At 56.1% G+C, this 15,750-nt stretch overlaps 1 protein-coding gene across 1 annotated transcript; it reads left to right on the top strand.

The window, feature by feature from the left end:
• The first annotated feature begins 531 nt into the window (after positions 1-531).
• On the top strand, positions 532-15,575 carry LOC149753255 (uncharacterized). The gene is made up of 3 exons (XM_089923766.1): positions 532-2,539; positions 2,634-2,752; positions 15,549-15,575. The coding sequence occupies exons 1-3, from the start codon at positions 1,873-1,875 to the stop codon at positions 15,573-15,575; spliced, it is 813 nt and encodes a 270-aa protein (XP_089779892.1). The 5' UTR covers positions 532-1,872.
• The last annotated feature ends 175 nt before the right edge of the window (positions 15,576-15,750 follow it).

The following is a 15,750-nucleotide window of genomic DNA, read 5'->3' as shown; positions in this document are numbered from 1 at the left end:
TCATTGGTCCTCGCATGTTGGATAGATGCTTCTTTCTAGAACAGAAGATTTCTTCTTTTTTTTCTTTCTTTCTTTTGGTTGTTATTGTCGTTTTATCTCGTGGATAATTTGTTTCACCAGTGCATTTTTCTTAATTTCTATATGTGAGAGAGAGTCAAGTCCAAAAGAGCATATAATATTTAGGTTAAAGTAACCATATGGTGAACTTGGCTCGTGATGCAAGTACTTGGCCCAAAAAACTCGATTTGTTGGAGGAGAAAGGCATCGAGTTTCAGTAGCAAAAAGGTTGGCACGCACGAGCATGCGATCAGCGTCTGATTAACACGGAAAGATGATGATGGAAATCGAATGGAGGATAGAAAGTAGCGAAGATCCAGATGGTTAACTTTCAAAAATTTTTACCACCATCATACTGCCATTCGAAGGTAGATAAGGAGTGTAGCAAAGAGCTAGGGTAGAAGTGTGGCAATGGGCTAGGTAAAAATCTTAATTACGCCTACTTCTAGTATAAAAACTACTAGTAGAGTTGTTGCTGGTGGTCCAAACCGAGAACGATTGACACGACGGTGTGAACGGGGTTCCGCCTGAGTTGTCTTGGTTGGTGCTGGTTGCGCTCCACCTTCCGCCAAGGAACCTGCAAACAAGCCTTGCACCACCACCAGGGTGGTGATGGCCCTCCGACGGTCAAGTCAGAGGAGATTGGAGGAGGAGAGATGATAATCACAAGTGGGAGAGAGTGCTTTGGGAGGTATTGCTTACCCCCCCCCTTCTCCCCCCAGCCGCATATATGCCTGGCTGGGAGGTCTCTCAGGGGGGTTTGTCGTCGTGGGGCACGATAGAATGGCCACTGACATGGCCGTTACGGGGCGTCGTGGAGCAGCGCCGGGTACGGTCATGGCAGGGCGTAGTGGAGCTCCGCTTTGTACGGTCGATACAGGAGATCGTGGGCAGCATCGGGTACAGCCGTTGCAGGGAGTAGTGGAGCAGGAGGCCGCGGCGTGCCTCTGGAGAATAGCCTGTCGTTATCAAAAGATCTCCGATTCGGGGTCGGAATGCTGGATCATAGGGCAGCCGACCCGGGGTCGGGCTGCGGAGCCGAGGAGGTCCGACTCGGGGTCGGAGTGCTGGATCATAGGGCAGCCGACCCGGGGTCGGGCTGCGGAGCCGAGGAGGTCCGACTCGGGGTCGGAGTGCTGGATCATAGGGCAGCCGACCCGGGGTCGGGCTGCGGAGCCGAGGAGGTCCGACTCGGGGTCGGAGTGCTGGATCATAGGGCAGCTGTAGCTTTCCTGGATACGCGTGCCGATCACGTGGGGCATGGCGGCTCAATTCCCCCATAACAGTAGCCCCCCACTTCCGAGCCTGGAACCAGAAGGGGAACAGGTGAAGGGAGTGATGTTTCGAGATTGCCGCCATCCTTCGGAGAGGCGCGCGCGCTTCAAGCTTCCCGCCTTCTTTATGGCGTATGGCGGTTGCTGCTGACCTGGCAACCTGAGGATTTCGGCGGACATCCTTCCTTAATGGTGTCGATTCGCCTTTGGGGTGCGAGCGACCCTTCGGCGGCCAGGCGTCTTCTGGCGTCATCGAGGTGTCACTTGCCCTTTCGTCTATTTAATCGGGGGCCCTCCCCCGTCCGTCTTCTTCTTTACGGACATTTTCGAGTTTCTCCTTTGCGCTACCGTTGTTGCCGCCGAAACGTTCGCTTGCTTTTCCTTTGACGCTCTCGGAGCCGTTCTTCCTCCTCTTCAAGTGAGTTTCCCACTCTTCTACTTTGAGCTCTTCATACTTTTTCTTTTTGTACTAGTGCACCCCAGTCGTTCCGGCCTTTCCCTCCTTCTTGACCCCGTCCTGACCGTAGATTGGCCATTAGGGATGGGCGAAGTGGGAGCAGATAGCATCAAATCAAAACTGGTCGCCGAGGACTTAGACGGATTTGTGGCTCGGTACCACCTTCCCGAGGCCTGCAATGTCACGCTCCCAGGGCCTGAGGAGAGGATGTCTCATCCTCCCCGAGGGAAGATCGCCATCAATGAGGGCATCCTCCAAGCCGGGTTCCGCTTTCCCCCTTCAGACCTAGTCTTACAGGTGCTCCGGGGTTTAGGAATGGCACCGACGCAACTGGTGCCGAACTCGTGGCGTGCTCTGACGGTCTTCCAGGTTCTCTGTCGCTTGCATGCGATTCCCGCCACCTTGAACGTTTTCTGGGAGCTCTACGGCCTGAGCGGCCACCCCCAGGACAAAGGGTGGTGGTGCTTCGCAGCGCGGCGAGGGTGCGGCCTTGTCAAGGAGGGTCCTACCTCCATTCACCACTGGAAGGAGCGCTTCTTTTTCGTTGATGCAGACCCCTCCTGGGAAATCAGGGCAATCTGGGGGACGCCGGTGAAGTCCCCAATTGGCCTGTCGAAGTTGTCGAGGGAGGAATCCGAGGGCGTCGCCGCCTTGAAGGGGTTGGTCGCCGAGGGCCAGCTTCCCCCGGTGGGCCGCCTCATTTCTGAGGATACCTTGGTGAACGTCGGTTTGAGCTCGGTCCCCACCGACCGTGAGTCCGCCATCGTTTCTTTAGCTCTTTTCTTCTCTTTCGTTCCTTCTTCCTTTCGGTTTCTCAGTCCCTGACCATCCCGTCCTTCTTGCAGAGGTCGACGACGTCATGCGGTCGGTGAAGTCGAAGGCTGTTGGTAGGGCGTCCCTGCTGGAAGCAGTCCGGAGGAGGAAACGACTCTTCCGAGCGGGGCCCCACCGGCGAAGAAGTCCCGTAAGGAGATACCTCCGATGCCGACCGACGAGTCCGGGCCCACCGGTCAGGGAGATGTCGTGGGCACCGACCGGCAGCTGACGCTGTACCAGCCCTCCGGTGGTAAGGTTGCCGCTACTCCGGAGGTGCCACCTGAGCCTGCTCAAGACGGACGGGTCGGACGTGATCGGTCCCCGACCCGGCCTTCGACTCGGTCGGCTCCTGATGACTCGAGGAGGGACGCGCCGAGGCCCCGGCCGAGCGGGACCCTATCAATTCCTGGGGCGACCCCCGCCCCGAGCGCGATCAGTCGGACTCTTCCCCAGGCGATGGATAAGGGTAAGGCTGCAGAACCACCATCCGGCTCCGGGGAGAAATCGGGGTCTGCCTTCACTACCGATGGCGCCCGAAATCTCATCGAAACAGTGTTGCTGGAGAAGGACCGTCGGCGGGTCCGGGAGTTGGATGTCTCTGACGTTGGGGCCGCCAGCTGCGTCTGTCTCATGTCGGTGAGTGTTCTTCTGGCCGTCTTTCACCATTTATTGGCTCTGTTGTTCTCCGCCTGACTCCCTTATTTTTCCTATTTCTTAGCTCGCCCAGTACATGATCCGTCTGGAGGAGTGCTACAAGGAACAGGCGGGGCTTTTGGCGAAGGCCGAGGACCGGCTGAAAGCAATGGAAGAGGGAGGCCGGGCTGCGGCAGGCAGGACGACCGGGGACCTCGAGGCGAGGCTCCGGGAGGCCGAAGAGCGGGCACTCGGCTTCGCCGCCCTGGAGGAGCAACTGTCAGAGGCTCGGGAGCAACTCAAAGCCGCCTCGGGCCTCGAAAGCAGGGTCAAGAAGGCGGAGGAACGGGCTGAAAAGCAGTCCCGGAAGATCGCGGACTATCGAGAGCGGTGGGAGAAGGCCCAGCGGTCTGCCGACAACGCCTGCGACCGAATCCGCTCTTTTGAAGCCAAACTAGGCGAACTGGAGTCGGCCCTGGAGAAGTCATGCACGGACGTCCAAGAGCTCCGTTCGCGCCTGAAGGAAGCCGAGGCCGCTCGGGTTGCTACCGAGGCGAAGCATAAAGAGGCTCAGGCTGATCTGCTGAGGGTCTCCTCTGAGGCCGAAGGCCGGATTGTGGCGAAGGTCTTGGAGGCCAAGGCTCAGATTATGGAGCGAGCTGAGGCGGAGCTGGCCGAGAAGAGGGCGGAAATCGGGCGTCAGGCGGTAGAGGCTTATCGCCAGTCCGCCGAGTTCGCCCATGATATGTCGGAGGCAGTGCGGACCTATCGCCAGTCTGACGAGTTTGTCCATGACGCGTCGGACGCGGGGGCCGAAGCCTTCACCTTGGGCTTCGAGGAGGGCCTGGCAAGGGTGTCGGCTAAGTATCCCGAAGTTGACCTGAGCGAGATCTCCCTCCTGGACTCCTCTCCGGCGCCATCGCCTGCTGGTTCTCCTGCTGCTTCCCTACCTCCCGCGGACGAGCCCGGCGTTCCCGACCCGGGAGTTCCTCCAAGCTGACCTCTTGTACCTTCCATTGTCTTTTTTATTTTTGTATGTCGGCGTTTTGCCCAATTGTATGGGCCTCGGCCCTGAAAATTAATGCACGTTGAATATTTCTTCATCTCGCCCTCGTCCTCTTTTTTTTTTTTAGCTCTTGGTTGCTTCTTGCTGACTTTTGATTCCCGAAGTTCTTCCGGCGCTAGGCCAGGCATCCGAGGGTTAAACCTCAGGAAACTCTTCCGGCGTTAAGCCAGGCATCCGAGGGTTAGGCCTCAGGAAATTCTTCCGGCGCTAAGCCAGGCATCCGAGGGTTAGGCCTCAGGAAATTCTTCCGGCGCTAAGCCAGGCATCCGAGGGTTAGGCCTCAGGAAATTCTTCCGGCGCTAAGCCAGGCATCCGAGGGTTAGGCCTCAGGAAATTCTTCCGGCGCTAAGCCAGGCATCCGAGGGTTAGGCCTCAGGAAACTCTTCCGGCGCTGAGCCAGGCATCCGAGGGTTAGGCCTCAGGAAACTCTTCCGGCGCTAAGCCAGGCATCCGAGGGTTAGGCCTCAGGAAACTCTTCCGGCGCTGAGCCAGGCATCCGAGGGTTAGGCCTCAGGAAATTCTTCCGGCGCTAAGCCAGGCATCCGAGGGTTAGGCCTCAGGAAATTCTTCCGGCGCTAAGCCAGGCATCCGAGGGTTAGGCCTCAGAAAACTCTTCCGGCGCTGAGCCAGGCATCCGAGGGTTAGGCCTCAGGAAACTCTTCCGGCGCTAAGCCAGGCATCCGAGGGTTAGGCCTCAGGAAACTCTTCCGGCGCTGAGCCAGGCATCCGAGGCCCGAGCCTCGGGAGATTCCACTCGTTGGTCGGCCTAGGCTGGCGCAAGCCGAGGCGACCGGTCGGGGCTTCCGGCTAGTCTGCTCCCGGGATGATCATCGGGTTAGCCAGGCATCTGAGGGTTGTCAAGCCTCAGGGAAATTCCGCTCGTTGGTCGGCCAAGGCTGGCGCAAGCCGAAGCGACCGGTCGGGGCTTCCGGCTAGTCTGCTCCCGGGATGATCATCGGGTTAGCCAGGCATCCGAGGCCCGAGCCTCGGGAGATTCCACTCGTTGGTCGGCCAAGGCTGGCGCAAGCCGAGGCGACCGGTCGGGGCTTCCGGCTAGTCTGCTCCCGGGATGATCATCGGGTTAGCCAGGCATCTGAGGGTTGTCAAGCCTCAGGGAAATTCCGCTCGTTGGTCGGCCAAGGCTGGCGCAAGCCGAGGCGACCGGTCGGGGCTTCCGGCTAGTCTGCTCCCGGGATGATCATCGGGTTAGCCAGGCATCTGAGGGTTGTCAAGCCTCAGGGAAATTCCGCTCGTTGGTCGGCCAAGGCTGGCGCAAGCCGAGGCGACCGGTCGGGGCTTCCGGCTAGTCTGCTCCCGGGATGATCATCGGGTTAGCCAGGCATCTGAGGGTTGTCAAGCCTCAGGGAAATTCCACTCGTTGGTCGGCCTAGGCTGGCGCAAGCCGAGGCGACCGGTCGGGGCTTCCGGCTAGTCTGCTCCCGGGATGATCATCGGGTTAGCCAGGCATCTGAGGGTTGTCAAGCCTCAGGGAAATTCCGCTCGTTGGTCGGCCAAGGCTGGCGCAAGCCGAGGCGACCGGTCGGGGCTTCCGGCTAGTCTGCTCCCGGGATGATCATCGGGTTAGCCAGGCATCCGAGGGCCGAGCCTCGGGAGATTCCACTCGTTGGTCGGCCTAGGCTGGCGCAAGCCGAGGCGACCGGTCGGGGCTTCCGGCTAGTCTGCTCCCGGGATGATCATCGGGTTAGCCAGGCATCTGAGGGTTGTCAAGCCTCAGGGAAATTCCACTCGTTGGTCGGCCTAGGCTGGCGCAAGCCGAGGCGACCGGTCGGGGCTTCCGGCTAGTCTGCTCCCGGGATGATCATCGGGTTAGCCAGGCATCTGAGGGTTGTCAAGCCTCAGGGAAATTCCGCTCGTTGGTCGGCCAAGGCTGGCGCAAGCCGAAGCGACCGGTCGGGGCTTCCGGCTAGTCTGCTCCCGGGATGATCATCGGGTTAGCCAGGCATCCGAGGGCCGAGCCTCGGGAGATTCCACTCGTTGGTCGGCCTAGGCTGGCGCAAGCCGAGGCGACCGGTCGGGGCTTCCGGCTAGTCTGCTCCCGGGATGATCATCGGGTTAGCCAGGCATCCGAGGGCCGAGCCTCGGGAGATTCCACTCGTTGGTCGGCCACTTGTCGCTCGCCGCCCATCGGGGTTTCTCTGTGCCCAGCCGCGACCGTGTTTCTCCTCTCCTCCAAGCGTTGCCTGGGGGGAACACGAGAAGGGTATTAAACGCTAATTAATGCGTTACCTGGGAAATCGGATCGCCAGTTGCTGCTGGTGAGGAGTGTTAGTTGAGCGGCCGCGATACGCGGGTTCTTCGAGGAGGATGCGGCCTGGGCGCGAGCGGAGACACGTGGACCTAGGGGTATACGTCACCCGGATCGTCCTGCACAAAGAATGCGATTTAAGGAGAATGACGCTTAGGAAATCGCGGAGAGATACGCCTCGGGAGCCGGAACGGCTCCGGATTCAGTGCGCCTGCATTTATTGGAACCACCCGTATCGGAACTACCAGGGGGCCGCAGCTTGGCTATAAATACAGGTGCAGGTACGATGGAATTTGCTAAGCCGGAGCTGCAGGTTGCCATGGATCGCGGACCTCCTCCTTGGCATATGACTGAGAGACTCCTGTCGAAGGAAAGGGGAGGCGCTCCCCTTACAACTTCAGCCAACTAGCCGTTTCATCTGGGATCAACAAGGAGGGTCTCCCCGGCGGAACTCCGCTCTAGGCGTTTCATCCGGGATCACATCTCCCCTCCTTGAAGTTCAGCCTCCCGGTTGAGCTCTGCGCCGGACGCTCAATCCGGGACCGCGCCTCCATATACTCTTCCCCCTCGAATCCCTTCTCTTTCCTACCACTGGGGAAGATGGGAATATCCTTTGGAGGCGGCGTTCCCCTGGGGGCAGCGGGAGCTTCTTCTGCGGCGGCTCCTCCTCTTTTTGGTGAGGTGCTGGACGGCGCCTCCGGTTAGAAGCACCCACTTCTGGTGGGACTGCAGCCGCCCTGGGTTGAGGGTTTGGGTCCCCACCTCTTCTTTACTTTCTTTACTCCCTAATTCCCCTCTGGGAATTCCTTGTAATCACACGAGCACGCCACTGTAACCAGAAATTATTGAAATGAAAAGTATTGCACCTTTTTAAATTGTCTTTCTGGCCTTGTTGTTCTACTGGTAATACATCCGCAGGTTAGCGGAATTCCAGCCCCTTGGAATTTCTCGGCCATCTAGGGCTTCCAACTGGTAGGAGCCAGGTCGGTTTACCCAACGAACTTTATACGGGCCTTCCCAATTTGGCGCTAGCTTCCCACCTTCCGTAGGTTGAGATGCCTTAGCTCGCCTCAGCACCAGATCTCCAATTCTGAAAAGCTTCGGTCGGACTTTGGAGTTGTAATATCGGGCCACCCTCTGCTGATACATTGCCATCCGTACCTGAGCCATTTCCCTTGCCTCTTCCAAGAGATCCAAGTTCCCTCGGAGTTGCTCTGAATTGGCCTCGGGTCGGTGCGCGGCCACCCGAGGCGAGGGGAGTCCGAGCTCCACGGGGGCAACGGCTTCCGTGCCATAGGTTAGGCTGAAAGGCGTCTCTCCAGTAGGAGTCCGTTGTGTGGTCCGATACGCCCAAAGGACATTCTCGAGTTCCTCGACCCAAGCTTGCCCCGTCCGGCCGATCCGCGCTTTGATACCTTGGAGGATTGTCCGATTTGTGACCTCGGCCTCGCCGTTGGTTTGGGGATGCGACACGGATGTGAACCGATGCTCGATCCCAAATTCCTCGCAGAAGTCCCGGAAGTGCTTGTTATCAAACTGTCGACCGTTATCCGAGATGAGGACCCGAGGTACTCCAAATCGGACAATGATGTTCTTCTTCACGAACTTCCGGACTTGTGCCTCCGTGATGGTGGCCAGTGGCTCTGCCTCCACCCACTTGGTGAAGTAGTCGATGGCGACAATCAAAAATTTCCGCTGGGCCGAAGCGACGGGGAATGGTCCGAGGATATCCATTCCCCATTGTGCGAAGGGCCAGGGCGCGGTGATTGGCGCCAAGGGGACAGAGGGGACTCTCTGGACGTTGGCGTGGCGCTGGCAGGCGTCGCATTTCCGCACGTGGTCCTTCGAGTCCTCCATCAAGGTCGGCCAATAGTAGCCTTGCCTCATGATCTTATGCGCCAAGGACCTAGCCCCCAAGTGCGATCCGCAGATGCCTTCGTGGACTTCGCCGAGGGCGTAGGCCGCTTCCGCGGGGCGGAGGCACCTTAAGAGGGGGGCGGTAAACGAGGTCCGATACAGCCTCCCTTCATAAAGTACGTAGTGGGCGGACTTCTTTACAAGCCGCCGGGCCTGATCTTCGTCTTCAGGGAGGATTCCTTCGGCGAGGTAGGCGACGAGCGGGTCCATCCAAGACGGCTCCGGATCAATTGCCATCACCGCTCCAGCCCCGTCAATGCTCGGGGCATCCAGGGTCTCCAGGTAGATTGCCCTCGACAAGTTGTGCGCGTCTGCGTCCACTAGGCGGGACAACCTGTCGGCCCTGGCATTTTCGCTCCTCGGGACCTGCTGAATGTCAACACTGCCGAGGTCGGGAATGAGTGTTTGCACCTTCCGGACGTAGCTCTGCATGGTCGGGCTCCGCGCCTCGAACTCCCCTCGAACCTGCCCGACCACCAGCTGGGAGTCGGTGAAGACTTTCAGACGCCGGATGCCGAGCTCCTTGGCGAGTTTGAGTCCCGCGACTAGGGCCTCGTACTCCGCCTCATTGTTGGTCACTGGAAATCCGAACCTCAAGGCATACTCGGCTATCACTCCATCGGGATTGGTGAGGACCAGCCCAGCCCCTCCACCTTCAGGGTTCGACGACCCGTCAATGTGGAGCGTCCAGATCGGGAGATCGAGGCTGGGTGTCTCCGGCGGCTTAGGTTCCGCCTCCTGCACAGTGCACTCAGCGAGAAAGTCCGCGAGTACCTGGGCCTTGATGGCTGGTCGGGGCTGGTAGCGGATGTCGAACTCACCAAGTTCTACTGCCCACTTCACCAGCCGTCCTGCATTCTCTGGATTGCTGAGAATCTGCCGCAGTGGTTGATCGGTCAAAAGGGTGACAGAATGAGCCTGGAAATAGGGGCGAAGCCTCCTGGTCGCAGTCAGCAGCGCGAAGGCGATTTTCTCAGCCTTCGTGTACCGCGTCTCGGCATCCCGGAGGACTCGGCTGATGTAGTATACAGGCTTCTGAAGTCTTGCCTCTTCCCGAACCAGTACTGCGCTGACTGCGGTTGGGGAGACCGCCAGGTAAAGGTAGAGCATCTCCCCCTCTTGCGGCTTGGACAGCAGGGGAGGAGACGCCATGTACTCCTTGAGCTGGTCGAACGCCGCATGGCATTCGGCCGTCCAGAGGAAGTCTTTTGGGCGCTTCAACACCTTGAAGAATGGTTGGCAGCGTTCGGCCGACTTTGCCACAAATCGTCCGAGCGCGGCGACCCTTCCAGCGAGCTCCTGAACCTCCTTCACTTTGGTCGGAGGGGACATATCTTGGATGGCTTTGATCTTGTCCGGGTTGGCCTCGATCCCGCGCTGGTTGACAATGAAACCGAGGAACCTCCCGGCCGAAGCACCAAAAGCGCACTTCGCTGGGTTTAGCTTCATGCGAAACTTTCGCAAGGTGGTGAAAGTCTCCTCCAGATCTGCAATGTGCTGGTCTGCATGGCGGCTTTTTACCAGCATATCGTCCACGTACACCTCCATATTCCGACCGATCTGCTCCTTGAAGATTTTATTGACGAGGCGCTGGTAAGTGGCGCCAGCGTTCTTCAGACCGAAGGGCATTACCTTGTAACAGTACAGCCCCCGGTCTGTTATGAAGGCAGTTTTCTCCTCGTCCTGTGGAGCCATCATTATTTGGTTGTAGCCGGAGAAGGCGTCCATAAAAGACAGTAGCTGATATCCGGAAGTCGCGTCGACCAGTTGGTCTATCCGTGGAAGCGGAAAGCTATCCTTGGGGCACGCCTTGTTCAGGTCGGTGTAGTCGACGCACATCCTCCACTTCCCGCTCGCCTTCCGGACAAGTACGACGTTTGCCAGCCACTCGGGGTAGCTCACCTCTCTTATGAAACCTGCCTCCAAGAGTTTGTCTACCTCCTGGTCGACCACCCGGATCCGATCCGGGGCACAGTGTCTCTTCTTTTGCTTTACCGGTCGGTGGGTCGGGTCGACGTTGAGGGCGTGAGAAACGACCTCCGGGTCGATCCCAGGTACATCGGCCGCCGACCAGGCAAACACATCTGCATTGGCTCGGAGGAATTCCACTAACCGGAGCCGAGCTTCCAAGTCGAGATTGGCACCGACCCGGACCGTGCGGTCCGGGCGGCCTTCTTCGAGGGGAACTTCGATTACGCCCTCGGCCGGCTCCCCGTGCCGCAAGGCCACTTCGTCTCTGGCGTCAAGTGACTCGACGCTTAGGGCCTCCATGGGCTTCTTCCCTTTGAGAGTTGCTAGGAAACACTGCCGTGCGGTCGGCTGGTCACCTCGGACCTCTCCAATCCCGGCCGCTGTGGGGAACCGCATGAGCAAATGGTAGGTAGAAACCACCGCGCGAAGGGCGTTCAGTCCGGGTCGTCCGAGGATAGCGTTGTAGGCCGAGGGGACACGGACGACCAAGAACCCGAGCCGCACCGTGGCTTCTGCGGGTGCAATGCCCGCAGTCACAGGCAGCTCGATGACACCTTCGGCCGAGATAGCGTCTCCAGTGAATCCTATGAGGGGGGTGGATGTTTTGTGCAACAATTGTCGGGAAAAGCCCATCTTTTGGAAGGCCTCGTAATACAAAATATCAGCTGAGCTTCCACTATCCACAAGAACACGCCTTACATCATAGTCCGCCATAGTGAGAGAGATCACCATGGCGTCATCGTGGGGAGTCTGAACCCCCTTTACATCTTCATCACAAAAAGTGATTACATTTCCGACCCGCTGCCTCTTCGCGACGGCCACTCCTGATACTTCCGCCGAGCCCCCTGCGTTCCTCACGGGCCGAGAGCAGCCCCCAGTGATGGTGTGGATCACTCCCGCAACGGGTCGATTCTGCTCCCGAGGCTCCTGAGGGGCCGGGTCGGCTGGACGCGGGTCTGCGGGGGGACGTCGGTCGTTTACATATCGACCGAGACGTCCTCGGCGAATGAGAGCCTCGATCTCGTCCCGAAGCTGGAAGCAGTCTTCGGTATCGTGGCCGTGGTCTCGGTGGTACTCACAGTACGCCCGAGAAGGCTTCCTCCCAGGGATCTTCTTCATCTGCCTCGGAACCGGGAGGTCCTCCCGCCCCTTGACCTCCATGAGGATCTGGGCCCGGGGGGCCAGGAGTGGGGTGTACCGGTTGAAGCGTCGGTGCGGAGAACGAGGGCGTGTGGCGCCGTGGTTCCTTGCTGGTGACGGGCTTCTGCGCCGGCGTTGAGGCGTCGGGCTCCTCCTCTGGGGTGCCTCTTTTCGCCTTTTCTTCCCGGGCTTTAGAGGGGCTTCGGCGGCCTCCTTGTTCCGGTGGGAGGCTGCCTCCTCGGCGTCTGCATACTGGTTTGCCCGAGACAACAGCTCCGGGAAGCTCCGCGGCAGACGTTTGTCCAGGGAGAAGGTGAGTCTGCCCTTCCGGAAGCCTCGCTTCAGGGCTGAGAGAGCCACCTCCTGGCTCAAATTCCGGACCTCCAGTGTTGCCTTGTTGAAGCGGGTGAGATAATCCCGCAGGCTCTCTCCCTCGTTCTGCCGGACATCGAAGAGGGAGTCGGAGACCAGTCTTCGCCGGCTACTGACGGCGAAATGGCTGATGAAGAGACGGGTGAACTGGTGGAAGGACTGGATGGAATTAGCCTCCAGGCCGGCGAACCACGCCCTTGCCGGGCCGCGGAGGGTCGCCGGGAAGGCCTTGCAGAGGAGAGGATCCGATGCTCCATGGAGGAGCATAAGAGTCCTGAAACTCTCCACGTGGTCCCGTGGGTCCGCCGCCCCGTCGTAGGGTTCGATCGCCGGCATTTTGAACCCCGGCGGGTTTAGGGTTCGCAGGATCCTTGAGGCAAGCGCCGGCTGGGAGGAGATTTCCAAGTCGGCGAAGGGATCTTTGGAGTGGCCCTTCAGGACCTGGAGCTGTCTGTGGAGATCGTCCACCCGCCGGTCCAGGGAGCGCGACCGGTGGGTGGGAGACAAGGAGCGGCGCGAGGGGGACCGACTGGAGTGCGGGCCCCTCGAGGACTGGGGTGTCTGAGAACGCGCCCGGGTCCGCCTCTCGTACCCCGCGCAGCTCCGATGAGAAGGTCCTGGCAGAATGGACCGCACTCGAGAATCCTCCCCGCGCCGGCGCTCCTCTCCATGGGAGAGGAAGGAGCGCGGGTTGTGAGGAAGAGGCGAGTGCTCGGGGAGCAGCGGCTCCTGAGCTCGCTGCGGCACCCGAGAGATCACACCCTGCAGATTCTGCACTGCCTCCGCGAGGGTGCGAACCTGCTGGGCTAGCTGGTCGAACTGAGCAGGTTCGACCGTCTGAATGGGAGGAGAAGCGGTGGAATGCTGCTGAGAGTGTGTTGGGGACGCAGCAGCCTCCCGGCCAGAGGCGCGAGAGGCTCCGCGACCGGAAGCATTGGAAGCTCCGCGACCACCTCGCCGTGCCATTACGATCGTTCTGAGATTCGTGCCCTTCCTCTAGCGCCAACTGTTGCTGGTGGTCCAAACCGAGAACGATTGACACGACGGTGTGAACGGGGTTCCGCCTGAGTTGTCTTGGTTGGTGCTGGTTGCGCTCCACCTTCCGCCAAGGAACCTGCAAACAAGCCTTGCACCACCACCAGGGTGGTGATGGCCCTCCGACGGTCAAGTCAGAGGAGATTGGAGGAGGAGAGATGATAATCACAAGTGGGAGAGAGTGCTTTGGGAGGTATTGCTTACCCCCCCCCCCCCTTCTCCCCCCAGCCGCATATATGCCTGGCTGGGAGGTCTCTCAGGGGGGTTTGTCGTCGTGGGGCACGATAGAATGGCCACTGACATGGCCGTTACGGGGCGTCGTGGAGCAGCGCCGGGTACGGTCATGGCAGGGCGTAGTGGAGCTCCGCTTTGTACGGTCGATACAGGAGATCGTGGGCAGCATCGGGTACAGCCGTTGCAGGGAGTAGTGGAGCAGGAGGCCGCGGCGTGCCTCTGGAGAATAGCCTGTCGTTATCAAAAGATCTCCGATTCGGGGTCGGAATGCTGGATCATAGGGCAGCTGTAGCTTTCCTGGATACGCGTGCCGATCACGTGGGGCATGGCGGCTCAATTCCCCCATAACAAGAGTGAAATTAAGATAGAAGATGCATTGGGTTATTATCGAAGAGCCCTCATATGGAGTACAATTATAATACTTATACTAAAATAAAATAACTACCCACTATGATTGTTGCCCACTTCTACTTCTATGTCTAGCAATTTTACTAACTAACACTAGTTGTCTCCTATTACTCTGACCTGTCCTGGTATCACCTATTAGATCCATAATTATGCTTTTATCTATAACTCCTTTCGGCCTACTTTATATCGTCATTTCATATATTCGGTCTTTAGTGGGATGCTCTCGCTTCGGCCTCTATCAGGTTATCTTTGGTCGGCCTCCTATATAATGTTTCTTTTGGTCTCAGCTCTTGGAAAACTCACTATACATTTTCTCGCAACATATGGCTAATTTAGGCATGTATGTCCCACATATTAGTTCGAATAAGGATATGGTGTGAACACATATATACATACATGCACATATGCATGCATATACTTATCCATATACACATATATAGTGTATATATATGTATTAAAATTTTAGAAACACCTAAAATCCTAAATATTAAAAAATCCTAAATCTCAAAAAATATTAAAATACTTTAAAAATCCCCAAAAATCTCAAAAATGATATAAAACCAAAAGAATCTCAAAAATTCTTTTAAAATCCAAAAATTATCAAAATTAAAAATCCTTAAAAAACCTCACGCATGCTTTAAAAATCTTCAAAAAATTAAAAATTATTAAATTTCAAAAAAAATATAATTTCTAAAAAAGTTTGAAATATGTTTTGAAATTCGAGAAAAATCTTAAAAAATATTTTTTAAAATTCCAAAAGATATTTTATAATCCTAGAGAAACCTATCTAGAGTGCCAATCCAGTTTTCTTTCAAAATAATAGCTTCTTTTGCCTGGTGGAGTCTCCTTTTCAAAAATGAATCCTTGATGGAGTTTCTGTTTCTAAAAAAAATCTTTTTAATAACCTGATAGAGTTATATGGTGTGGGTCACCTTTCCCATCAAACTTCACAAACTTAGGTATCTTGTACCAGGGTGGTAGACTTACATTTGGACAATGGCACATAGCTGCGAGAGAACATTTTTGAGTTGTAGCCGCTTGGGTTTACTCTAAGACCTATCGCTCGAAATCTTCCCGGGAATTTCAGATCCAAGGATGAGATGCATTCCCGGTTGGGATGAGGAGGGGGGTTAGGGTTAACCCCAAAAATAATATTTAACCACTTCTCATCCTTTATAAATATCCCTTTATTCTACTCCAAAATTATAGTAGAAAATAGGAAAAACATAGAACGATTAGCGGAAGACTACCAAAATCCATTCAAAAATCCTCGAACTTCATTTCTTTCTGCATGTCATCTTCTACCTCCATCCAACCCCAAAACTCAACCTACCATTCATACCTAGCCTTTATACCCAAGCCAAAGAGAGGACCCCTTACCTCCCGGCCCAAAGGGAAAAAAAATGGTAATAGTTGAAACAAATCCAGGAATTCTGGTAGCCATATTCTACTACTAATTGAGAGCAATTTCCTTTTCCTTCACTGCTAAGTTTGGCGCCTAAAAGTTTCTTAATGGAATCACTACTCGTTCATTGATGGACTCAATTAACTTGGTTCGGTCAGACCAGGTACTGCCGTATTGCTCTAACAAGATCTCCTGGCAAGAATCATCATCATCGAAATCGAGGTAGTCAGAACTAATCCTTCAAGGATTATTCATCCCTTTTCAAGGTGATTTACCTTATTCTTAAAAACTAGGGATTAGTTCTATCATCCTCATGGAAATTGAGAACCATTTTCACCAGATATCCATGTGTCAAATTTAAAAAATTATGCATAATTACCAATACGATAGTACACTCCCATATCAATTGGTGCATCCACATGATACTTGCAACACCAATAAATGCCTCAGTCTCAGCATTTTTCATTCTCAACTAAATTTATCCTTAATTTATCCAGGATCCCCGTGTCGACAATGTGAAATAAATATTACGAGGCATGTTTAATTATATTCAGGATTAGATATTCATTATTTCTTGAAGATGATCGCATTTTTCCCTTTTACTCATTGCAAGCCATAACTAGGCAAAAGTCGTCTCGATTTTCAGTTCAGACCAGCTTCAATCCGCATGTTGCATTCATGCACGGCTACCATGGACTA

The sequence above is a fragment of the Phoenix dactylifera genome, chromosome 6 (assembly GCF_051530095.1).
Source record: "Phoenix dactylifera cultivar Ajwa chromosome 6, Ajwa_hap1_PhDact_Kaust_v1.1, whole genome shotgun sequence".
NCBI lineage: Eukaryota > Viridiplantae > Streptophyta > Magnoliopsida > Arecales > Arecaceae > Phoenix > Phoenix dactylifera.
This window is presented reverse-complemented; position numbering and strand designations above follow the sequence as displayed.